This window comes from Stegostoma tigrinum, chromosome 1 (assembly GCF_030684315.1).
Source record: "Stegostoma tigrinum isolate sSteTig4 chromosome 1, sSteTig4.hap1, whole genome shotgun sequence".
Lineage (NCBI taxonomy): Eukaryota > Metazoa > Chordata > Chondrichthyes > Orectolobiformes > Stegostomatidae > Stegostoma > Stegostoma tigrinum.
Genome location: NC_081354.1, coordinates 105,211,088 through 105,235,377, shown reverse-complemented (window position 1 = coordinate 105,235,377; position 24,290 = coordinate 105,211,088). Strand labels below are relative to the sequence as shown.

The window sequence follows — 24,290 nt, the reverse complement described above, 5'->3', positions numbered from 1 at the left end:
CTTTTTACTCAAGAAAACATGTCCTCGGTAATGGGCAATAAAGATTGGTTTGAAACATTGCCCACATACTAGAAAAAAGTACAAAGACTTTTTCAAAGTAATTGATTGACTGACTGTGAAGCACTATGGGACATTCTGAGGAAATGAATTTTGTTTTCATTAAATATGAAAATTTCATATTCCATAACATTCTTTAATAGTGAATCATGACTATGTATTAAACAAATGTACTGTGGGCTTTGGTTAGAACAAACAATGCTATTATTTCAACAACAGTTTGCAAAAATATGTTTTACATGCATCTGAGCATAGTAATGAATTGAAACACACAAAGAGAGGTGATCTTATCAAAACATATAGGATTCTTAAAGGGCTTCTGAGAGAATGTTTCCCGCCATGGGAGAGTCTAGGACCAGAGGGCATAATCTCAGATTAAAGGAGCACCAATTTAAGACTACTGTTCGTTAATGATCTAAACAATAGAACAATGGGCATTGTTGCTAAATTTGCAGATGACAAAAAGATAGGAGAAGGGACAGGTGGTTTCGAGGAGACAGCCAGGCTGCAGAAGACTTGGACAAGCTAGGAGAATGGGAAAAGAAGCGGCAGATGGAATACAATGTGGAAAAGTGTGAGATTTTGCACATTGGTAGGAAGAATAGAAGTGCAGACTATTTTCTAAATGGGATAGAACTGAGGAAATCTGAAACACAAAAGGACTTGGGAGTCTTAGTTCAGGATTCTCTTAAGATTAACAAGTAGGTTCAAGTGGTAGTTAAGAAGGCAAATACAATGTTAGCATTCATTTCAAAAGGGAAAAATACAAGATCAGGGACGGGCTGCTGAGGCTACATAAGGCTCTGATTCAACCACATTTGGGATATTGAGAGCAGTTTTGGCCTTGTGTCCAAGGAAGGATGTGTTGATCTTGGAAGGTGCCCAGATGAGGCTTACAAAAATGATCCTGGTAATGAAGGGCTTCTCACATGAGGAGCAGGGGAGGATTTTGGGTCAATGGATTTTAAAAGGATGACGGGGAATCTCATTGAAAACTACAGAATACTGACGAGCCTGGATAGAGTTAATGTGAGGGAGAGACTAGGACCTGAGGGCACAGCCTCAGCGTGAAGGGATGACCCTTTAGAGCTGAAGTGAGGAAGAATTTCTTCAGCTAGAGGGTGTTGGTTCTATGGGACTCAATGCAGCAGAGGGCTTATTGTGTGTATTTAATACAGAGATAGGTAGGTTCTTGATTATTAAGGGGATGAAAGGTCATGAGGAGTCGGCAAGAAAATGTGGTTGGGAAACATAACAGCCGTGATCGAATGGCAGTACAGAGTTGATGGGTTGAATGGCCTAATTTTGCTCCTACATGGTGTTGTGAGATGAGGAGGAATTTCTTCTCTCAGAGGGTTGTCAATCTTTCGAACTCCTTGCTACAGAGACCTGTGGAGCCATAATCCTGGTGCATATTTAAGGATGATATTCTTGAACAATGAGGGAATCAAGCATTAAGGGGAAAGTACGAGAAAGTGGACATGAGGAATGTCTGATTAGCCATGATCCTATTGAATGGTAGAACAGGCTGAAGGGGATGAATGGCCTCCTGCTGTTTGTATTTCTTGTGCTCTTATGGCCTTATGAAATAAATATGATCGATGCAATTCTAATCTTTGGTAAACTATCCCTTATCTTCCATTGCCTAGGCCTTGTCACAAGATTTCGTTATCCTGTTGGGCTAATGGGAAGATGTATTCCTGCAACAGCTGGCTTCAGCTATGGTACTGTCTGTTATCATTTATATTGCTGCATATAGATTTAACAACCCATTTTAGTCTCCATTGAGACAGTAGATAGGAAATGGCCAATTTTAAGCAAAAACTTTCAAAATGTAAACACATATTAGGTAACTTCCTATAAGGTAACTCACAGATAGCCTGAGCCATATTTAAATTGAGCAGACCTTAGCCTGACCTGCTTCTGCCTCACTAATCTGTGCCAGGATAGCATCCCTATACAGGAGGCTGCAATGGACTGAAAGCCCAGAACTTCCCTACTCGACTAAGCCAAATCACCCAGATGAAAAGAAATGCAATGCTCACCTCTTTCAAATTTAATTTAAAATCTTTTCAAAATTTTATTGAGGGTGGCATTAGAAACGTAGAAGGTACATTCCCATGTTTTCTCAGGTTCATCTATCTTAACACTAATAAGAGAGCCTTGGTTCCTGTGATGATTAACTGGAGAGGAAGAGTATGGCAACTCACCTCTGAACTCAACCTGAGCATCTTGTAGCACAAGCTCACAACCTAGCTGGTGAGTTTCTAGTCTCAGTTGTTGATTGTGCATCTTCATGCCAACCTGTAAAATTCCAAAAACATAACGTCATCAGTGGAAATAGGATACTACCCTGAAACATTTTCATTTAGGTACCCTAGATAACTGTGAGTTGCTGTTAAATGATGATTCACTTAAAGTTGCTTTTTCTTTACAGAAAAGTGGGAGATAAACACATCTGAGTTAACTTTCATGAAAGAACTGGGAAGTGGACAATTTGGGGTGGTGCGCCTAGGAAAATGGAGGGCTACGCATAAAGTTGCAATCAAAACCATTTTTGAAGGTTCAATGTCTGAAGAGGATTTTATTGAGGAAGCTAAGGTCATGATGTAAGTGTTATTGGTGGCATAAAAAATTCCAAGGTTTTGTTTGTGAAAATGAAAGAAAGGAATACAAAGACATCGAGTTTGCCTGTTCTGTATCATGGCAGGACTTCTGTCTGCAAGAGCTTTGTGTTGCTGACTGTTGAGATTTAATTCACATTTTTCAATTGTGTCACTTGTGGTATTCCCACTTTGCCAGAAAGACTATGTTTTCTGGAGATTGACGATGGTTGGTTGTTTCAGTAGAGGGATTTTATTCCTCAAATGTAAAGATCACAGACCGGAGGAAGGAATTCAGCTCAAGTGAATGTTTCTATTCCTTTGGGAAGGGATTAAAATGTATATTGTTCCACTGATCTTTTGCAGCATTAACATGCTGGTATTATTAACACGAGAAATATTTTAAAAGTAAAACATTAACAACATTCCATCATTATGATTGAGGTTCAATATACTTACACATATTGGGACCAGAATATTCAATGTCTGTTGTCACTGCCAACAGAAAATCTGGAAATGGAAGTAATTCACAGGGAAGTGATATAATGGCGACTAGCCAAATTTGCATCTTCACAAAACCCAATAATGCCTATAATGCAACATAATTAGGTAGCAAAGCTGGATCATGGTGAAATGGTTTGTAGCAGATTAATTATGACAATCATTAAGGGAATTTGTAGCCTTAAAATAAGAGTGAACATAATAGTAAGCCAGCAATTCCTGAACAAAGTATGAAACAAGTCTCATGTCTATCTGGCAAAAAATTTCCATAGTAAGTGTAATAATTCTGGGTATTTGACAGTTTAGCATTTGTAGAGACTTTCTTGTTCACACACCATCTCATGAATTAAATATGTACAGATTTGTGTGGTCTCTGTAATAACTACTGCCAAACAGATTTCCCTTTGGATAAATACAAAACTGATTATAATCTTTGGATAAAGTGGACCAGTTTAGACTCTCACCTCAAAAAGAGCCCAAGAACTCTGCAATTATTTGATGCTGATATTTGCTGCTGAAAGTGACACTGAATTATTACTTTTCTTTCCTCAGGAGATTATCACATCCTAATTTAGTTCAACTTTATGGGGTTTGCACACAAAAGCGACCAATCTGTATAGTTACAGAATTCATGGAAAACGGTTGTCTGCTCAATTATTTAAGACAGAGACAAGGCCGACTTCACAAGGAAGCCTTACTGGGTATTTGTGAGGATGTGTGTGAAGGGATGAAGTACCTTGAAAGGAACCATTTCATTCACAGAGACTTGGTAAGAATTGTGCAGTTACATTGCATAAAATAGCAATTCGTAGGGTGTTACCTTCAGAAAATCAGCATTTGTTACAATGACATAAATTTTGAGTGTACAAAGTAGCACTGTCACACATCACTGTCTCTTAAAGCGAACTGGAATTAACCATAGGTTAAGTTTCAGATCTGAAATAATGTATTTTCAAATAAGTGACAGGTGACATTATTGTCTATATGATTGTTAATAAATATTGTGGTGAAATTGTGCTGTGAGAGTGTAGCATTTGAGCTAATTAACAGTTCGTATCTCTGATAGCACACGTATATGGGTATATCAATATGCTAATATTGTAGGGTGAAATTACAAAGGAAAGGAACAAATGTTCTTTTATTGTTTTCCAATTGTATGTGGTCAGTTACATTTTGCTTCTTAGACTTTTGACCAGACATTGAGGCGAATAATTCCACTGTTGGTGAACAAAATATGTTCAAATTGTAGCAACCATAATTTGCCATATATCAAGCCACTACAGTGAGTTATATCATGAGCCAAGAACAGAGAGAAGTTTCCAGAGTACTTTTTTGCAGTCTTAACTTCGTATCTAAATTCTAAATGACCAGTAATTAAACAATTTATGTCTTTCTTTATGCTTCCTGCTCCTAATGAATACCTACTGTAGATCTCAGTGAATCAGTAAGATTACTGTTACACTCAAGAGAAGTCCCAGGACTTTGTATATGTTTGGAAGTACTGAGTGCATGAAAAAGCACTGAGTTTGCCATGCTATGAGCAAGAAGAATATGATGATATTTAACGGGTTATATTAACTAAAACTTGTGCTGGAGATTGCAATCTGTTAACATATTAATTGCAGAGAGTGTGATGTTCCTGTTCCTTCACCTAGTTTATTAAATGTCCAGGTAAAATGCAAAACAAAATCAAATGAGAAGGTTCACATAAATGTAAGGGAGGCCCACTTACAGATATTCCACCCTCTAATTTGAATCGATGGAGATTTCACTGGGCTGTATTCAAGGCAGATGTTCTTTCTGGCCTTTTCTATTTGTGCCAATAATATAGAAATAATCCCAGGTATGTGAACAGAAAAATATGTACCAAATATCCTTGATCGCCATCCAAAGGCATTTCCTTTGTAGCCTAGATTTGGGGTTTTTGAAAACATTGATTGATGTAGTATGAAGGAAAGTTGACTTCAGCTATTTCAAAATGGTGTGGTTAAAAGGCAGTTGGGTTTAGCATTGTGAAAGACATACGAGCAGGCCTCTTTCGTGGAGATAAAAGCAACAGTTACAATTTTTACAATTGAAGCTAAAGGAAATTACTATTCTATGAGTCACATAGAAATACTTCTTTCAGTTGCCAAGGCGTCCAATTAAATAACTGTCTACATTAGGTTTTAAACAAGGAGATCCATTGACCAAGTTTCTTAAGAAACACAATTTTGTATTCTTTATCAAAACTCAACTTATTCAATAAAACTGTAACAGTTGGGTAATGCAAAAGTACAGAGATTATCCTTATAAATATCCACAAAGTATATGCGTGTGTGCACACATATACACGCAGACGCATGCACGTAGAATTTCATATCTGAGAAACTTATTTCCTTGCTATTCCAAAACAGATCAGGAAAAGAGAAATAAAGAAATACATTTTCTGTAGACACTGGGTTCCTAGGAAAAAAAAATCACATTTGACCAATGGATTATTCTTGAAAGCAAAAGGATAAAGCACAGGACGTTCTGGAGTGAATTGCTGTGATGTTCTGGCAGGTGTAGTCAAGTTGTGAATCATACACAGTTGTCTCTGAAGTCTTGCAGATATCCCTTGATCAGGGGGTATAACTTCCAGATGCTATATCATCCACTCTTTCTTATCTTGAATTGATTTCAGAAATTGGAGACTTCAGCTGGAAAGCTTGCTCATAACAACTTTTCCTCCAACTCAGCTGGCTCTTGCCAACTGCACCAAGTAAAGCAAAAATTTCTGTAAACCAATTGCTATTCATAAAAACAAAACAGCACCAGCTGGATCTACAGCAAAGCAAGCAATTATCACGAGTTATGCGATTTCTACGAAGTCTTGCTGAAAATTCCAAAGTTCGCAAGTGAACTTTCAATGACCACTTTTAAAGAAACCACACCAGTTATGTCCATAAATGTTAAAATAAATTCTTTTCTCCAAAATCCTTCAATAATTAAACCCTCTAAACAATATTAAATATAAAATATCTTTGCAGCACCAATATGACAAAGGTTTGCATTGCATATCCATCTCAACAGTTAGAAGGATAGTCACTAAAGTGTCTCGTTACAGGATAGGGATTACAAGAAATTTTATTGTGTAGGATATTTTTGGAGACAGCCGGCCTCTCTGGCAGTCTTTGACACTGCAGTTAGAATTTGGTCCCATCAGGAGGTATGTGAAACGTTGTTTGTCTGAGTGACTGATTTCTGAGATAATGCTGCTAGGTCCTGTCACATAGTTAAGGCAACCTTTGTTATTGAGCTGTTAAAATGCTTTTTTTCTCTCTTTATAGAGAGATGTGTGTCAAACTTGGTTGTAAATCTCTTTGTGACAATGGAATTAATGTTTAACATTGTTGTTTCTTCTCATAACTAGGCTGCAAGAAACTGTTTAGTCGGTGACAAGAATGTGGTGAAAGTATCTGATTTTGGAATGGCAAGGTAATACGTTTCTCAGATAGGAAATTCTAACTTTAATGGAAGCATTGTTTAAGGTAACTATTGTTGATTGAATGTTAACAGACACTGCTTAATATTCTTGGAGTCTGTTTGGAAACTTTGCTCTAAGCAACCTCAAAGAGGATCTCACTAATTTCAGAAAATAAGTAATCTTGTCATCATCTGAAGTTTAAATTAATATTTATTATTAAGCAGTTCGGAGAAGGTTTACCAGACTAATACCATTTGAGGAAAGGCTAAACAAGGCAGGCCTGTTTCTTTTGGGGATTAGAAGAGTCAGAGGTGACTTAATTTAAACAGTTCCTGAGGGGATTTGATTAGGTGTGTGTTGACAAGGTGTTTCCTCTTATGGGAGAAACTGGAATGGGAGGATATAGTTTAAAAATAAGGGATCAACCATTTAAGACAGAGATGAAGAAATATTCTTTTCTCTCAAAGCGTTGTGAGTCTTTGGAATTCCCTTCCAAAACCTGTTGATGCAGAATCTTTAGAGATAATGGGAACTGCAGATGCTGGAGAATCCAAGATAAAGTGTGGGGCTGGATGAACACAGCAGGCCAAGCAGCATCTTAGGAGCTCAAAAGCTGACGTTTCAGGCCTAGACCCTTCATCAGAAAAGGTTTTCTGTTTTTTTTCGTTCCACCATCTCTGCCATGAGTCCTGCGCTGGCTCATCAACAACACCCGTACTGCCACATCTCTGCCATCACCTGCACTCGACCCACCAGAGTCAGAGTTGCCACTCTACAGGTGCCATCGCTTTGCAAGCTGCTGATGCTCTTCCGCCACCAGCGCCGGACTCATGAACGGTGAAGTCACCACTCTTCAGGGACCATCTCATCACCATTTGTCCCACCTTGCTGCTGCTGCTTCTGGGTCCTGTGTTGGACCCATGCTCACCCTGCAAACCAGATACCTCAGTTCTGCCACCCCTACCATCTCACTGATAACAAGGAGTCCTTGGCTCCAGGCCTACTGCTAACCAGCTTTCATGCTTGATGCCATTTCCTCCAAAAGAACAAAGTCCTGTGTCCTTACAGGCTGAGGATGCCCCAGGACATTCTGCTTCAGCTTGTGGCATGGCTCAGTCCCAATCTGTGATCTGAAGGAATGGGTGACCATCCTATCCCAGTGGCCCAGCTGCATTGAAATTTCTGCAACTGACTCCATCCATGGAGCCATGGAAGAACTGTGTGGGATCTCTCAATTGTCCCTCCACAAATGTACCAGCACTGTTAACAACATCATTTGTGCCAGTTCACAAGACATCATCTTGTTTCCCCGTGGCAAGATCAATGCTGCAGCCTGGGCAGTAGGCTTTACCAACTTCATTGGCTAAGCCCCCAGGTGCATGTCACTATAAACTGTACACATCATGTTAGGCAATGTTGGAATCATACCTGGCACATAGGAGGATGGCTGTCGCTTTTGGATGTCAGTCATCTGAGCTCCAGGACATCTCTGCAGGACTTCCTCAGGGTAGTGTCCTAGGCCCAACCATTTTCAGCTACTTCAATGACATTTCCCCCATCGTAAGGTCAGAAGTGGGGATGTTCACCAATGATTGCACAATGTTCAGCACCAAACCCATCTCCTCAGATACTGAGAGGTAGTAAGAACTGCCGTTGCTGGAGTCAGAGACAACACAGTGTGGAGCTGGAGGAACAGGGCAGGCCAGGCAGCATCAGAGGAGCAGGAAAGCTGACGTTTCGGGTCGAGACCTTTCTTCAAAAATTCTGTTATTCTCAGATACTGAAACAGTCCGTGTCCAAATACAGCAAGATCTGGACAATACCCAGGGCTTGGGCTGCAAATTGACAAGTAACATTTATGCCACAAAACTATAATCTTCAATAAGAGATTATCTAACTACCTTCCCTTGACGTTCAATCACATTATCATCACTGAATTTCTCACTTCTTGACATCCTGGCGGTTAGCATTGACCAGAACCTCAACTGGACTTGCCATATAAATAGAATGGCAACAAGAGCAAGTTAGATGCTAGTAATACTGAAGTGAGTGACTCACCCCCTGACTCCCCAAAGCCTGTTGACCATCTGCAAGGCAGAGGGTGTTATTCAAGCAGCACACATCCAGGCAAATGGGGAGTAACAATTCTCCTCAAACAGCAAGAATTCTTTGCATACTAAGTATCAGGGCTGTGCATGTAGAAGCATCACAACTAAAAAAGTTTAATTAAGAAAAGAGTGATTTTATTTTCAAGTATGCAGAGGGTAGTGCATGTATAGAATCAGCTTCCAAAGGAAATAATGGAGACTGGTATTATTACAACATTTAAAAGGCATCTGGATGGGTGTATGAATAGGAAGGGTTCGGAAGGATATGGGCCAAATGGGACTAGATTTATTTCGGACATCTGATCGATATGGATGAGTTGGATCAAAGGGTCTGTTTCCTTGCTGTATATCAATGAGTCTATAACTTGATCAGACACATAATTAAGTTCCTTTCCAAAGACATTTTCATACCTGTTAAGCTGTTGTGGTGTCTGTTTTCTACAGGTATGTCCTTGACGATGAGTACACCAGCTCAACAGGCTCCAAATTCCCCGTCAAGTGGTCACCCCCTGAGGTCTTTCACTTTTCTAAATTCAGCACCAAATCAGATGTCTGGTCATTTGGTAAGTTTCATTTACTCAAGGAATTGATGGGATTAAAATTCTTTACTAACTATGTATCAAGGTTAATTGTCAATGAGTCACTGAGCCTCAAGTGCTTTGTGATGAACTTGTAAAAGTACAATTTTCTTTTCAGTCACAGGACATGAGTGAGATTGGGAGAAATTTATTCACCCAGAGAGTAGTGAGTTTGTGGAATTCTCTGCTGTAGAAAGTTGTTGAGGTCAAATGTAGAGTATTTTCAAGAAGGAGTTAGATCTAGTTCTTAGGGCTAAAGGGATTAAAGACTAAGGGGAGAAAGTGAGAACAGGCTATTGAATTAGATGATCAGTCATGATCATATTGAATGACAGAACAGGCATGAGGGGCAGAATGGCCTGTTCCTACTCCCTTTTTTTGTGTTTGCATGTTTCCTCCTTTTTTAGAGGTCAATTTGTGTATCTTCTAGTGATTATGAGACGAGTGAATAGGGACCTTGGGCACAGTTCTTAGTTATGCATATAGGATATGTCTGGGCATCCAGTAATGGCACAAAGTTAAAATGCTTTATTTAACGATCCTTTTAGATTCTTTTCAGCCTATTTAATTGATTGTTACAGCAGCAACAGAAAACAGCCAATCATGGATGGCAGGAATGTACAAATATTCCTAACATCTAATATTTCAAAGGTGATAATGATAATGAGTGCATGGTATTACATCTTAGCTACGATTTTCATTTCTTTATAATATTTTAATTCATATTTCAATGGAAGTGTTCCTGTTCCTGAGGTCAATTTTGTACAAGATGCTGCTCTGCCTAGTCAGCTGAGGTTAGCTGATGCAGATGATAAAGTTGATTTTAAAGTGAATTTTGACCTACCATTAGAAATAAATTGGGTATGTAATGGGTAGAACAATACCAAATAAAATGCAGTGATTAATATAGTTGGACCTGTAGATCAGTGACATTATTTGGAATGTCAGTGAGATAGTCAAAGGGAAGATTGAAAAAGGATTTGTTCATAGTTGTACTTGGCAGTTAACACACCAAGATACTGTGATAGGTACTGGAGCAATAGAATGCTGAACTCTGGTTGCCAAATTGGTAGAGTATGATTGACAGTTATCATGTTCCAAAACATCACCATTCTCCACAGTAGGGGAGACCTGGATAGCTATGGAAAGGTATTTGAAGTATTCACAACTATCGCCATCTCTGCCTCCTCTTGCTGTCTTTATTCACTCCACGCAATGTCAAGAAATAGCTGAAGGCATTTAAAATGAAGGCTGTGGGCTCTGATAATATCCTAGCTGTATTGCTAACGTTTTATGCTCTAGGACGATCTTTGTTCTTAGCCAAGTTCCAGCACAGCTACAGCACTGCCATCAATGTGATAATATAGAAAATGTCAAGAAAAAATTAAATGCTATAGGAAGAAATTAAAATAGTTCTTTCTTGTGTGTAAATCTCTGTTGATTTTTTAAAAAATGTTATTGTTCTTTCAGGTGTTTTGATGTGGGAGGTATTTACTGAGGGTAGAATGCCTTTTGAGAACAAGTCAAATGCTGAGGTTGTTGATGAAATATCTCGAGGAGAGAGGCTCTATCGACCATCACTTGCTTCGCTCTCAGTGTATCAAATCATGTACAGCTGCTGGCATGAGGTTGGTTGCTATTTCAGCTCTCTATATAGACTGTCTTCACCTTGTTACAACATGACATTTACTGTGGTTGATAGTAGTGAATTGCTGAGTGTGGTCACAGGAGGGTTTAAGGGTGTATGGGGAAATAGGGAATGTGTGACAACTTGGTGTCAATGAGGACCAGATATTGCAGAATTTCCGGAGTGCATCTTGTGCTCCAAACATTACTCGGCTCTGAATCAGTTCTGACTTCTTGTGGGAAATTCTGTTTGTTGTTTCCCTACCTCTGGGTATGAAAACCTGGGCTCATGTCTCACCTGCTACGGAGGTGTGTATTAACATTTCTACCAGTGGGAATGATGGCTCATCTGGGGGATGTAGCCAGAGCAAAATCCACTGCAGTTTGGGTGACTCAGCTGTACAGGACAGAGCAGGAAGAAGATTTGGAAGAAATACGAGGACATTTGATAGCTAGGAGAATAAACATTTCTGTGTCGACAGACGTGCTTCCAGATTAGAATGTTACCTCCTTTGTACTGGAGTCAAGAATGTCATTGAAGAATAGAATATTCCGAGGGAGAATGAGCAACCAGTGGTTGTGGCCCACATTGGTGCCAATGACAGAGATAGGGAGTGAGAAAAAAAACCTATTGACATATAGCAAACAAAAAATACAGTCACCTCCAGATTAATTCCAATGGTGTGCTTTGTAACAGTCAGAGGGAGGAGCAAATGAATGTGTATTTGAAGAGGTGGTAGAGGGCTTTAAATTCTTGGGATGTTGGGACCATGTACAGGCCCAATGGGATTGATGAACAAGGCTGGGAGCGTTGTCTTTGCAGGGCAGTTTTCTGGTACTATTTGGGAGATTTTAAATTAACTTGGCAGGGAAATAGAAACTAGAACGTAGAATAAGCAATTATAAATACAGTGCAGAAAGGATTCGGTAAAACAAATCATTCTAGAGTAAGAAATAGGTTGCTGGTGTCAGACTCAGAATGAATCCATGAAAGTCTGTTGAAAAAACACAGTAAGTGAGGTTGTTGTACTGTTCATGCACATATCCACGTGGCAATGTGATAATGTAATCGTAAATATCAACTGGTTGCTAAATAATTCTGGATACTAAGTGATCATGAAAAATCGAGACTAAGAAGAGCAAAGAGTATATTGATTTAAGGAGACTATTCCCGTACTTGAGCTAAATGATGTCCTGAAACAGGCACAAACTAAATTTATTCGGTTAGAGTAAAGAAACAGGGGTGGTGCCATTTCTAGGCCCGAAATGTGAGCTTTCCTGCTCCTAAGATGCTGCTTGGCCTGCTGTGTGCATCCAAAAGACCATAAGACCATAAGCCATAGGAGTGGAAGTAAGGCCATTCGGCCCATCAAGCCCACTCCGCCATTTAATCATGGCTGATGGGCATTTCAATACCACTTCCCTGCACTCTCCCTGTAGCCCTTGATTCCTTGTGAGATCAAGAATGTGTCGATCTCTGCCTTGAAGGCATCTAAAGTCCCAGCCTCCACTGCACTGTGCGGCAATGAATTCCACAAGCCCACCACTCTCTGGCTGAAGAAATGTTGTCTCATTTCTGTTTTAAATTCACCCCCTATAATTTTAAGGCTGTGCCCACGGGTCCTAGTCTCCCCGCCTAATGGAAACAACTTCCTAGCGTCCATCCCCTTCTAAGCCATACATTATCTTGTAAGTTTCTATTAGATCTCCCCCAACCTTCTAAACTCTAATGAGTACAATCCCAGGATCCTTAGCCGTTCATCATACGCTAAACCTACCATTCCAGGGATCATCTGTGTGAATGTCTGCTGGACTCCAGCTCCACGCCTTGTTTTTGTGGTACCATTATGTCACTAGATAGATTCAACTGGTAACTAACAAGCGGAAAAGACAAAGAGGAACAAATTTGCAGCGGTATTATAAAGTTGGAAAACATGGCGTTGTAGTATCCTGGTCAGACTATGATAGTAATAGTGTAAAGGGCAGGGTCCTAGGGATGTCCAGGTGAATATTTTTGATCACTATGTTTCTAGCCCAATGAGGAAGGAGGCATTGCTGGATCCATTTCTGGGAAATGAAGTGGGCCAAGTGGTTCATATAACAAGGATCAGTGATCATAGCATCATAAGTTTTATGCTAGAAATGTAGAAAGGACATAGAACAATTTCAAGTTAGCACACTTAATTGTTGGAGAGTACATTTCTGTGAGGTGAGAACAGATCTGTGTCAAGTAAAATGGAACCAAAGATTGCCAGGCAAATCTATAATGGAATATCTTTAAAGAGGAATTGATATTGGTACAATTCCCATGAATATGGAAAGATAAGGCAACTGAGTACAAAGCTATCTGGATGATGTGCAAGATTTAGAGTAAGCATAAAACGTGGCTGAATGACTAATACCAGTTGGATGATGTAATTGAGAACCAGGTTCAATATAGAAATATAAGGGAGAGAATGAAGAACAAATCAGAGATAAAGAGAGATTACATGAAGAGATTCCCAAAGTTCAAAGGCAATTGAAGGTCATCTATAAGCAAAATGGTAAAAAATAAGGTAGTGAAAAGAGAATTTGGCCATTTAGTGACCATAAAAGGAAGTTGATTGCCTGAGGCAGAAGTCATAGTGGAGGTTCTAAATTAATATTTTGTATCTGTCTTTACCAAGGAAAAGCTTGTTACTAAGTCATAGTGAAAGGTGAGGCAGTTGAGATACTGGGTAAAACTAAAGGTTGGTAAAGAGGAGGTTTTGGAAAGACTGGCAATACTTAAAGTCAATAAATTACCAAAACCAGATGAGTTGTACCCAAGGATGCTGACAAAAGAGTGAAGATTGTGAAATACTAGGAATAATCTTCCAATCCTCCTTAGACTCTGGCTGCTGTAAGAGGACTGGAAAAATGCAAACATTACACTTTTGTTCACAGGGCAGTGTAAAGAATAAACTTAGCAACTGCAGTTCAGTTAGTTTAATCTCAGCGGTGGGAAAACATTTAAAGATAACAATCCAGGCAAAATTAACAGTCACTTAGAAAAGTGTGGATTAATTAAGGAAAGCCAACGTGAATTTGTTGAATAAAAATCAAAAGAGCTGCAGATGTTGGAAATCAGAAATGAAAACAGAAATTGCTGGAAGAGGTCAGCAGGTTTGGCAGCATCTGTGGAGAGAAATCAGAATTAATGTTTTGGGTTGAGTGACTCTTCCTCAGGCTCTGTTAGATGATCACTTTGTTTAACCAATTTGATTCTTTAATAAGTTTTTTAAGAAGGTAATGGAGGTGGTTGATATGAGTAATGAAATTGATGTGATGTACATGGACTTGTCTCCCAGGGCCCAAAACCCCTAACTCAATTAATTGTAGGTCAAAAGTTTAACTCAGCCTTACTATATTCAATTTCTCAGCCTTTAAAACACTCTATGGAAGAGAATTCCACAGGCCAACATCCTTCATGGAGAAGCAATTCCTCCTTATCAGCTTCTTAAATAGGAAATCTTTTATTTTTAAACTGTACTCCATAGGTTCAGATTTCCTGACAAGAGAAAGCAACATTTCAACATCTACACTGTTAAACTCCCTGAGAATCTTATTTCTTCCAAAACAAACATTCCATTCTTCTAAATTCTAATGAGCATAGGCACGAACTGAGCTGCCTTTCCTCTTAAAAGAACCTCCGTAAAACGGAAGGACAACTTCTGAGATAGCCCTGGGCTACACTGGGAATTCTGTTCAACTTATGGCATATCTCTTTTTCTTTACGTTGTTCAGGTCCAATTCTAGCTACTCTGATAGCTAATATGCTCCCTCCTTCCTGGTTTAACTAATCCTTCAATTCCTTATTCTTCTCTTCTGCCTGTAGATTCACTTTCTTGATTCTTCAGATATGGACTATCATTTGGTACTCATTCAGCGTGATGGGGAGTCATTTAGACTTCTCTGAATATTGTCAGAACGCAGCTCCGGGGATTTAAGACAGGTTTAGTGGCACAGCATATTAGTAAACAATCACTCTGTGGATAATGACTTCAATTGTTTTGAATGCAATTTTTCAGAAACCAGATGGGCGCCCTAGTTTTTGTGAGTTGTTGGACATGATCAATGAGATCACAACGAATGACAATAAGTGAAACGACTTCTCACACGCTCAAAATTGTGGACGTGGATTGAGAACATTCAGAAAGCATCCTGTGCAGGAGTTTTGTCTGTTCATGTTTCACAGGCAACACAAAGTATGTGCCTGAAGTATCAGGAATGATGCCCATTTCTTCACGGCATCGGATTACGCAGCACTGAAGTGCAATAAGGACAAAGTTTCAAGAAAGGCGACAGGACAGTGACATGTAGATGGCTTTGTTATAATGCTGCAAAACATCCTGCTGAGATTTGTGGTTATTATATAGTTTGGGGGACAATTGTAAATTACGTTAATAATGGTATTCATATTTCTTTGTAGAATGTATTATAATTATTTAAATTTCGGTTGCTGTAGTCATGAATTATAATTATTTAAAGTTATCACAGCAACTGAAGGGGCATAATGTGTCACATATTCACTAAAAGAGAGTATGCAATAGAAATAAATTTTATTAAGTTTAACAAAGTCGTCTTTAGCTACTTTAAACATCTGACAATTTAAAATTATAAAGATAACAGAAATCATAGCATTAAAACCAATAATACAGATGTATTATTTGGCAGTGTAGAGTGGTTGCAGTGTTTTGGGCAACATGCAATGATGTGATGCAATTAACAGCAGTAAAGCACCTGCAAAAGGTCATGGAAGAACTTCCAGACATCTATTATTTAAAAGAGACTCTTTTAGACAAGGCACAAATAGAGTTGGGTCTAATGTATAACAGTAGTAATATTCTATCTTTTCAATGACCTGTGAACATTTTGAGGCTGAGCTGAGCTTAATTTCAATCAATTTTATTGCAGCATAGTCCTGCAAGTAAAGCAATATTTTTTATTTTATAAATCTCTGTAGACATCCTAGAATAGCAAAAGAATCTGTTTGTTCATCTTTGATTTATAAAACTTTAGTGCATTCATATAGAAACTATCTCTTCTAAAGTATGTCAAGTCTGTGATATCTACAAGTTGTTTGCAATCATGAAACTGTAGCCAGAATGTGAGAAATTCCAAAAGAAAATGTTTATTCTGTTAAAACTTGTATATAGATATTGAAGGCTGGTCCAAAATTTCTTTGTTCAAATAAACTGATGGCAATGCACTGATATTTTCAATGGTTTGGTGATTGAGACAAAGGGGCAATTATATACCTTTGTTGTACCATAAAAAGGCTGCACATATTTTCTTGTAGAAATTTGCTGCAAGTATAACCAAATATTGCTATTTTTCTTCATACCACACTTTCTCTACCATTGTGTATTATCAAGTCACATCTACCACAATTTGAAGGCAGTTTGAACTAAGTTAAGTGGTAAGCCAGGCTATTTAGAAGGTCTACCTTAGTTTTATGAGATTTCTGTACAGTTTTTATAACAGATTGTTAGAACTGCAAATCTTTAGGTTTTATATCCCACTCTTCCAAAGTCCCCTCATAACCCCAGCCTCCCTGCCTCTTCATCTCATATTTCCTGACACCATGGCCACTCATACTCCCATACTGCCAACAAGGTACTTCACACCCATGCAATTTGTCAAGCATCCATTGATAAGACATCAGCAGCAGTATTTCCGATTGTGGGCTGAAATGGGAAAAGGACTGTTTTTATAAACCAAAGGTGGTGGAATGAATTGCTACACTGTTTGAAAGCAAGTTATCTAGACTCATTGTAAGCAATGTTTACATTGCTGCTTTGTTCAACCAGTGGAGGAGATTGGTTGAAGTCAGGGTGTCATAGGAATTATGTCTAAGTTACGATTCAGTCAGCAACAAGCAGCTGATTGGTTTTTATGACTGGCTGTGGATTCCAACAGCCATCCGATTGGCTCCTGGGAAGTGGAATAGTTAGTGAGTGTTAACAATATTGCTAGGAGCCTTCAGACCTCTAGAAGAGAATGTGTTGTGTCCCCTGCAGTAGAAAATCTCTGAAGCCGAAGAAAATAAGGAGGCAAGGGTCTAATGGTATTATCACCAGACTACTAATCCAAAAACTCAGCTAATGTTCTAGGGACCTGGGTTTGAAACCTGCCATGGCAAATGGTGAAATCTGGATTCGACTTTTAAAAACGAAATCTGAAATTAAGAATCTACTGATGACTGTGAAACCATTGTCGAATGCCAGAAAAATCCATCTGGCTCACGAATGTCCTTCAGGGAAGGAAACCTGCCATTCTTACCTGGTCTGGCCTACAGGCAACTCCAGACCTACAGCAATGTGGTTGACTCTCAAATGCCCTCTGAAATGGCCTAGCAAGCCATTCAGTTCAAGGACAGCAATGGATGGGCAATTAACTGTTGGTCAGCAATGATGTCCACATCCCAGGAGTAAATAAAGAAAAAAAGTTACTTATCTTCTCCCACTAGTTGCTGTAAATTATCCCTTTAAACCAATAAGCCAGAGATTTGTGAATGACTTGCTCTGTATCTCATCCAATATTGTGAAAATTACCTGGAGAAGAGAAATTGTAGTACAGCAAGTCCTGGCAATTAAAAGGATCATCAAAAGTGATCCTGTATACAGGAGCTAATTGAATTGTCTTCCAGTCTTTTCCGCTCCACTGCAACAGCTGTGCCTGTCTGTATGTACATATGTATAGGGGATATTTTATAAGAAGTTGTAGTTGTAACTAATTGATTTGTATGTCAACTGTTAATATATTACTGTTCCTTCAGTATCATTGGGACAAAATCCTGGAATTGGCATCTAACAACATGGTGGGTCTACCTACAGCACTTGGACGGCGGTGGTTTAATAGGACAACTCCCATCAGCTTCATGAGGGCAACTAGGGATGGGCAATAAATGCTGGGCCAGCCAGCGATGGCCATGTTCCGTGAATGAAATAAAACGAAGTTCATTGTTATTTACCAATAGTTGGAATCAAATTATTTGTATGTGATAGTAATTATTGTTAAAATCAGGATTGTGTTTACTGCTTACCCGGGTCAAAAAGATAAGTAAATTTGAGAATATTTGCATACGTGGTAAAATCTTTAACTTTCCGAATGACTCCAGGAGCAGTGTCTCTTGATTTCCAAAGCACTACCCTAGTGAGGTGGGACAAAAATCACAAACCAAAATCAAACAATCCAAGAGAACTAGCACTCACAAACATTTGATACAGAAACATTCCATTCACAAAACATGTTCAAAGATTTTAAATAGCTTATGTCGTCAACCTGTTACAAAAACAAAAACATTCGCCTTCAGTAATCACATTAAAGACAGCTAATTCCTTAATAGCTGGTGAAAAGGTAGCTATCAAAATATGAGCTCAGCCTTGCTGCTCCTTGTTTCTGACTTTTTGAACCTAAGTCAAACATCTGTTATGGGCTCAGCTGTAATAACAGCCCTAGCAAAGGTCCACATAAAATCTATTGAGATGCTAGGGGCTTTTTCTAACCGACCTCAGATGGCTTGTTGCCCAACAGCAAAGTTTTTTTGTTTTTTTTAATAACTCACAGCTACAACTTCATTATTTTATGCTTACAGGTTTAGGGATTTAAACAACCTCAGTCCATGAAATGTAACAGACCTCATCCACCTTACTACACCATTTTTGTTTCTTCCATAAATGTGTGACTCCCATATTGTGCATTTGTGCGCTTGGAACAATGAAAATGGGGTCTGCTTGAATCTGCACACATTTTACCAGGCCCTGCTGAGTTCAGCGGTGGGGAGTGTTGGGTTTGTTTTTGATGAGGAGCATATAGAATATGATGAGTCTAGCCTACTGCCTTCCCACCCATAGGTGACTAGCCCAGCAGGTAAAACATCAACCTGCCTGCCTGCCGTTAGACATATTGAGGCTCTTCATTGGCCAAATAATTGGTAGTTAAGGTTCTCATTCCATCTCATAAGGCTCTTGTAGCATAGTGGTAGTGTGCATACCTCTGACCCACAAAGCCTGGGTCCAAGTCTCACCTGAGGAACAGAAAAGTGGTTCTGAACATATTGATTAGGGGAAAAGAAAATCTCATTCCATCTCTACCAGTCTTCTAGATTTTTCAAGTCCATATTAGCAGCAGCATTCTTTTCTTGCATCATGGACTCTTATCTGTACAGTTACCTTTCAAGAGATCCTGGCATTATGGTGGATCACCCAATGCCGGGGTTTTGTTAGGTCAATCAGAGACCCGGAGCCAAGTGACCAACATTACCTTTTTGCTTCAGTTTCTGCCTTATGAAAAGTCCTCCTTTGCTTTTTTCCAGTGTGGGAGCAGGTCCCTCCACACTGAGTGCACTATTAGTTTCACAACACATTGGCCCCTCCTTAATTACATAAGAAGGTCAGCTTGACTCCTCCGGCTGCTCTTCCTCACTGTTATCACCCACTGGAGGCTTTGTTACACATGGTACCAACTACCAGCAAAAAAATGGGAACTGCCAGAAATGGGAGGAAGCATGCTTAGTCTGGTCCATCATTTCTAAAGGCCTCGGACTGGCCCAACTCCCTGAAAATCTGGCCCCTTGTACTTATTGATTGACAAGGTGTGGCAAATGGATAAGGTATAGAAAGGAGCATTGGGTACCCTGCATTTGTAAATACAGGAAAAGATCATAACAGCAAATAAATCGTGCTAGAGCTTTATAAATCACTAGTTGGGTTCTCAACTGAATATTGTGGATAATTCTGGGCAGTGTATTTGCAAAGTCTACAGTCTGCGTTAACCAGGTACTCCTAGAGATGAGGGACTTCAGCTATGACATACAAAAAACTAAGAGGTAATTTTTCAAGACAATGATAAATCTTCACATAGTAAATAGAAAAACATCCCATTTTCTCTACCTATTTACCCAACAGTATTATATTTAAAATAATTGCCAAAAAAGTCAAGGGGTGAAATGAGGACAAACTTCTTTTTTGTTTCTTTATATAGAGTGCTATCAATTTCTAGAACTTTCTACATGAATTGCTGACAGAATCCGTTTCCATATGAAATTTTCTAAAGGAAACGGGAGCATTCTTGAAGATGTGGTAACTACAGCATGATAGACAAAACACAGGGATGGCAAGACTAAGCATGAATGGTCTTCATGAGAATCAGCATGCAATAGGCTAAACAACTTCTGTCAATGTTTCATATCTCTATAGGTTGAGCCTTAAATCCCTGAAATAGCTCTGCTGGCGTTAATGCTTGCAGACAGGGGATAGTCCTCATCAAGTGGATCAATCACCAGGCAACTACTTTCTTCAGATAGAGCATGGGCCAGAAAAGGAGATTGAAGGCCCAGAGCTCCTTGGCACTTCAAATAAAGAGCAGAATGCTGCGTCCACAAGCTCCTGAGACTATCCCATTCTGCATAAAAACTGCTGCTTCTCAATAAACTTGAATGAACTGTCTGTAAATTATTTACAAATCACTTACAGTTGCCTATTTTACACAACTGTGGTCCCAAATCCAAAATCTTACACAAACTGTTAGAACAAAGGAACTGGTCTATATTACGTCAAGAGATTTGGAAGAGAAAGAACGGAATTACACAAATATTGAGAAGCCCTTACCTCGGGATGTAAAAAGTTTTCAGACTCCTACAGAACAAAACGCCACTCACTGTAATGATGTCTTGAAGGTGTGACACATGATTGATTGATTGATTTTATTGTCACTTGTACTGAAATACAGTGAAAAGTTTTGTTTACAAGCAGTACAGGCCGATAATAGCAAGAAAAAGATGCACAGATCAGAAAGATTTAGATGCATACAGGTTACGTTGCAGGCTGCATTATTTGAAGCTAGAGTCTATTCATCAGTATGATAATGGCCAGAAAGAAGCTGTTCCTGAGCCTGCTGGTGCATGTGTTCAGTTTCCTGTATCTTCCGCCTGATGGAAGGGGTTGTAGGAGGTCATTACCAGGGTGCAATGGGTCTCTGATGATGTTGGCCGCCCTTCTGCAGCAGTGAGCCCTGTAAGTACAGTACATGGATGAAAGGTTGGCCATTGTGGTGGTCTGGGCTGTGCACACCACTTCCTGTAGTTTCTTACGGTCCTGGGCAGAGCAGTTGCTGTACCAGGCCATAATGCACCCGGACAATGAGCTTCCAAAGGTGTGTCTGTAGAAGTTGGTGAGGATCCTTATGGACATGCAAAAATTTCCGGAGCCACCTGAGGAAGAAGAGGTATTGATCTGCCTCCTTGGCCATCAGATCTACATGGGAAGTCAAGAATGGGTCTTTGGTTATCGTCACTCCAAGGAAAGTGATGCTCTTCACTCTCTCAACCTCAGTTCCATTAGCGTAGATGGGGGCATATTCTCCTCCTTTCTTTCTGAAGTCAATGATCAGTTCCTTTATTTTGCTGACGTTGAAACAGATTGGGTTAATTGCACCATGTCACCACCCTCTTTCTCCCTTCTGTACTTTGAGTCAGCGTTATTAGACATCTATCCAACTACAGTGTTGTCATCAACAAACTTGTAGATGGCGCTTATTTGCAATTTGGCAACTCAGTCGTAGGTGTAGAACAGTCGTATAGAAGGGGGCTGTGGACACGTCCTTGTGGGGTGGGGGTCTCCTGGTTTTGTGAAAGACTCTGTAACAATGCCTGTCATATCAATGTAATCGGTAACTAGTTGCTAAATACAATAAGCAATATCTTGTTAACCATAGGAGATCTTCTACTTAGACCAGGATGCAGTTTTCCTCGACCATACAAGACCAAGCAGACTCTGGTGTTTTCCTACATTTAAAGAGGATGACGGCAGCAACCTTTATCATGAACAGCAGCTCAATCTTAGGCCTAATAAAATTCTTGAAAGAGCAAGATTGAATTCAGCATTGAGGGAAATTTGTAGAGCATTCCATTAATGATCTCTACAGATTAGCAGAGAAATGTGACTACTGCAATTTCAACTGTTTAGAATTCATACCAGTGACTTGGATGAATGGAAGGATGGTATGATAACCAAAGTTGCAATGAGACAAAATAGCTAGGAAAGTAAGTTGTGAAGAGGATACAAGGGAACTACAAAAATGTACTGATAGGTTACATGAGCGGGAAAATATGTGCAAATAGAGTAAAATGTGCGAAAAATGAAATTTTCCATTTTGGCTGGAACAATAAAAGAGAAGCATACTATTTAAACAATGAGAAATTGCAGCGTATAAGATATGGATAGGTCTAAGTGTCCTTGTGAAATGAAAGAACTGCAATCTTTTGTATGCAGATACAGCCAGTAATTGGGAAAGCTAATAGAATATTTTATCTATTGCAAGGAGAATTGAATATGAAAGTAGGGAAGTTATGCTTCAGTTATACTTGGTACTGATGTGACTTCATCTGAAATACTCTGCACAATGCTGGTTAACTTATTTAAGGAAGGATGTAAATACATTGGAGGCAGTTGAGAACATGGACAGGTTGGACAGGCTAGACTTGTATTTGTTGACATTAAGAAGCATAAGAAATGACTTGATTGAAACACATAAGATCCTAGGGGATCTTGTTAGGATAGATATGGAGTGGATGTTTTCTCTTATGAGAGAATCTAGAACTCAGTATCACCACTTAAAAATCAGTGTCACCCATTTAAAACAGAAATCAGGTTATTTTTTGCTTTCGGTGAGTATATGCTTTTGGAACTCACTTCCTGAAAAGGTGGTGGAAGCAGAAATCTTATACATTTTTAAGTTACAGGTAGAAAGATTCTTGTTAATCAAGGGTTTGAAACATTATCAATATAGGTGGAAGTGTGGATTTGAGGTTGCAATCAGATAGCCATGATCTTTTTGAATGGCAAAGCAAGCTTAAGGGATTAAATGGCCTACTCTAGCTCCTGATTTGTATGTTCATAAATTCACACATGCAGTCTTCCAAATCTGAAAAGAGTGTATTCTGGGAGAATAACAAAGCCTTCGGCTTATCTGAATTTGTAAAGTCAAAATCTTAGAGGGGAGTTGGGGGTAAAGTAATTGCTAATCCATACACAAATGTGTAATATTACTAGTGAAAAATGCTTGGGGGAGATATTGTATATGGATCTGAAAAGGTCAATAATGAAGAGTGCCACAAGAACCATCCGCAGTGATAACGTCCTTTTGACATGGATACAGCAGTTTAAAATCTCTGACATCTGTTCTTCCTACAAGTCTCGGTAATATTGCCTCGTCTACCGATGTAACTTAAACCTAATTGCTAAGATACAACAAACTATATTTTATTATCTAAAAGAAACACTTCCAGTTAGATTGGGAAGTGTTTTTCCTTAACAATGTTGGACCAGGCAGATGATAGTAAGATGTTGGCATTAATCTTCATCAAAAGAACCAACTCATAAAGCATAGTGAGCTGCCTAACAATTTAACAAATATTGTAATCAAAAGAACATTCAGAATTACCTCTATTCATAAAAAGATTCTCAGGCTTAAGCTGATGAGATATGACTGTAGTGTAGTCTATGTTCCTTGTAAATTGTAAGCGGTCTTGAGGGCAGTAGTGGATCAAGCAGAGGGAGAGGATCTTATTCTTGTTGAAAAAATAGAGTCTTATTCTACAACTGCAACCAAGTCACTTCCTGCAACTGACAATAAACTCTGACAAATGTTTGGCACTCAGATATTGGATAAGGAGTGCAGAATGGTCAGAAACCTTTGCAGGAAAGATCCAGATATAGTCCATGTAGGGGTGATCTGTGGCTTGTACCTGAACATTTAAGTGGCCCATGCCTGCTTACAAGATGGCAGACAGAAGCTAAACAAAACTAAGCAGCCTGCTCACACCATGAAATACAATGGTACCTCTGAACAGAGCTGCTAGAAAGTCAGTAATGTTCCCATCTGAAACAGTTCTGATAAAAGGATGCCTTAGGGCAGATGAATGACCAATTCCAGCTTTATTAACGAAAGGGTGATTGAACCCGTAAATGAATAACGCTAGGTGCTAGACTAGGTCCTCAAGCAGCTGTAAGGATAACAGCCCTTACAGACCAGAAGGATCTTGCACCATACCTGCCCAGTGTGATGCCTGGATTGAAGCTATCTCTGCTGGACCCTGTTCCAGAGGTAAGGATATTTACTATTACCAGTTAAGAACCAATTTCAAGGTAACAGTTGAAAATAACGTATGTGACAAATAGAAGCATTAGCGATTGAGGATTTGATGCATCTTTGCTCATGGTTCACTCCTTGGACTATTTTGAAGCCATCCAATACTTACAGCTGCTCTTGCTGGCTGATCCTGGCCCATCAGTTTGATGTTAGGTCATACTGTATTATACTTCAACCAAACCTGTATGCTTTCTTC

At 39.2% G+C, this 24,290-nt stretch overlaps 1 protein-coding gene across 1 annotated transcript in view; it reads left to right on the top strand.

The window, feature by feature from the left end:
* txk (TXK tyrosine kinase) overlaps positions 1–16,049 on the top strand; it is a 50,485-nt gene extending 34,436 nt beyond the window's left edge. The window contains exons 9-15 of the mRNA XM_048536504.2: positions 1,707–1,781; positions 2,495–2,666; positions 3,714–3,930; positions 6,556–6,620; positions 9,162–9,280; positions 10,766–10,923; positions 14,971–16,049. Coding sequence (XP_048392461.1) covers positions 1,707–1,781; positions 2,495–2,666; positions 3,714–3,930; positions 6,556–6,620; positions 9,162–9,280; positions 10,766–10,923; positions 14,971–15,045 — 881 coding nt within the window. The 3' untranslated portion in view covers positions 15,046–16,049. The remainder of the gene's footprint in view (positions 1–1,706; positions 1,782–2,494; positions 2,667–3,713; positions 3,931–6,555; positions 6,621–9,161; positions 9,281–10,765; positions 10,924–14,970) is intronic.
* Positions 16,050–24,290: the final 8,241 nt, after the last annotated feature.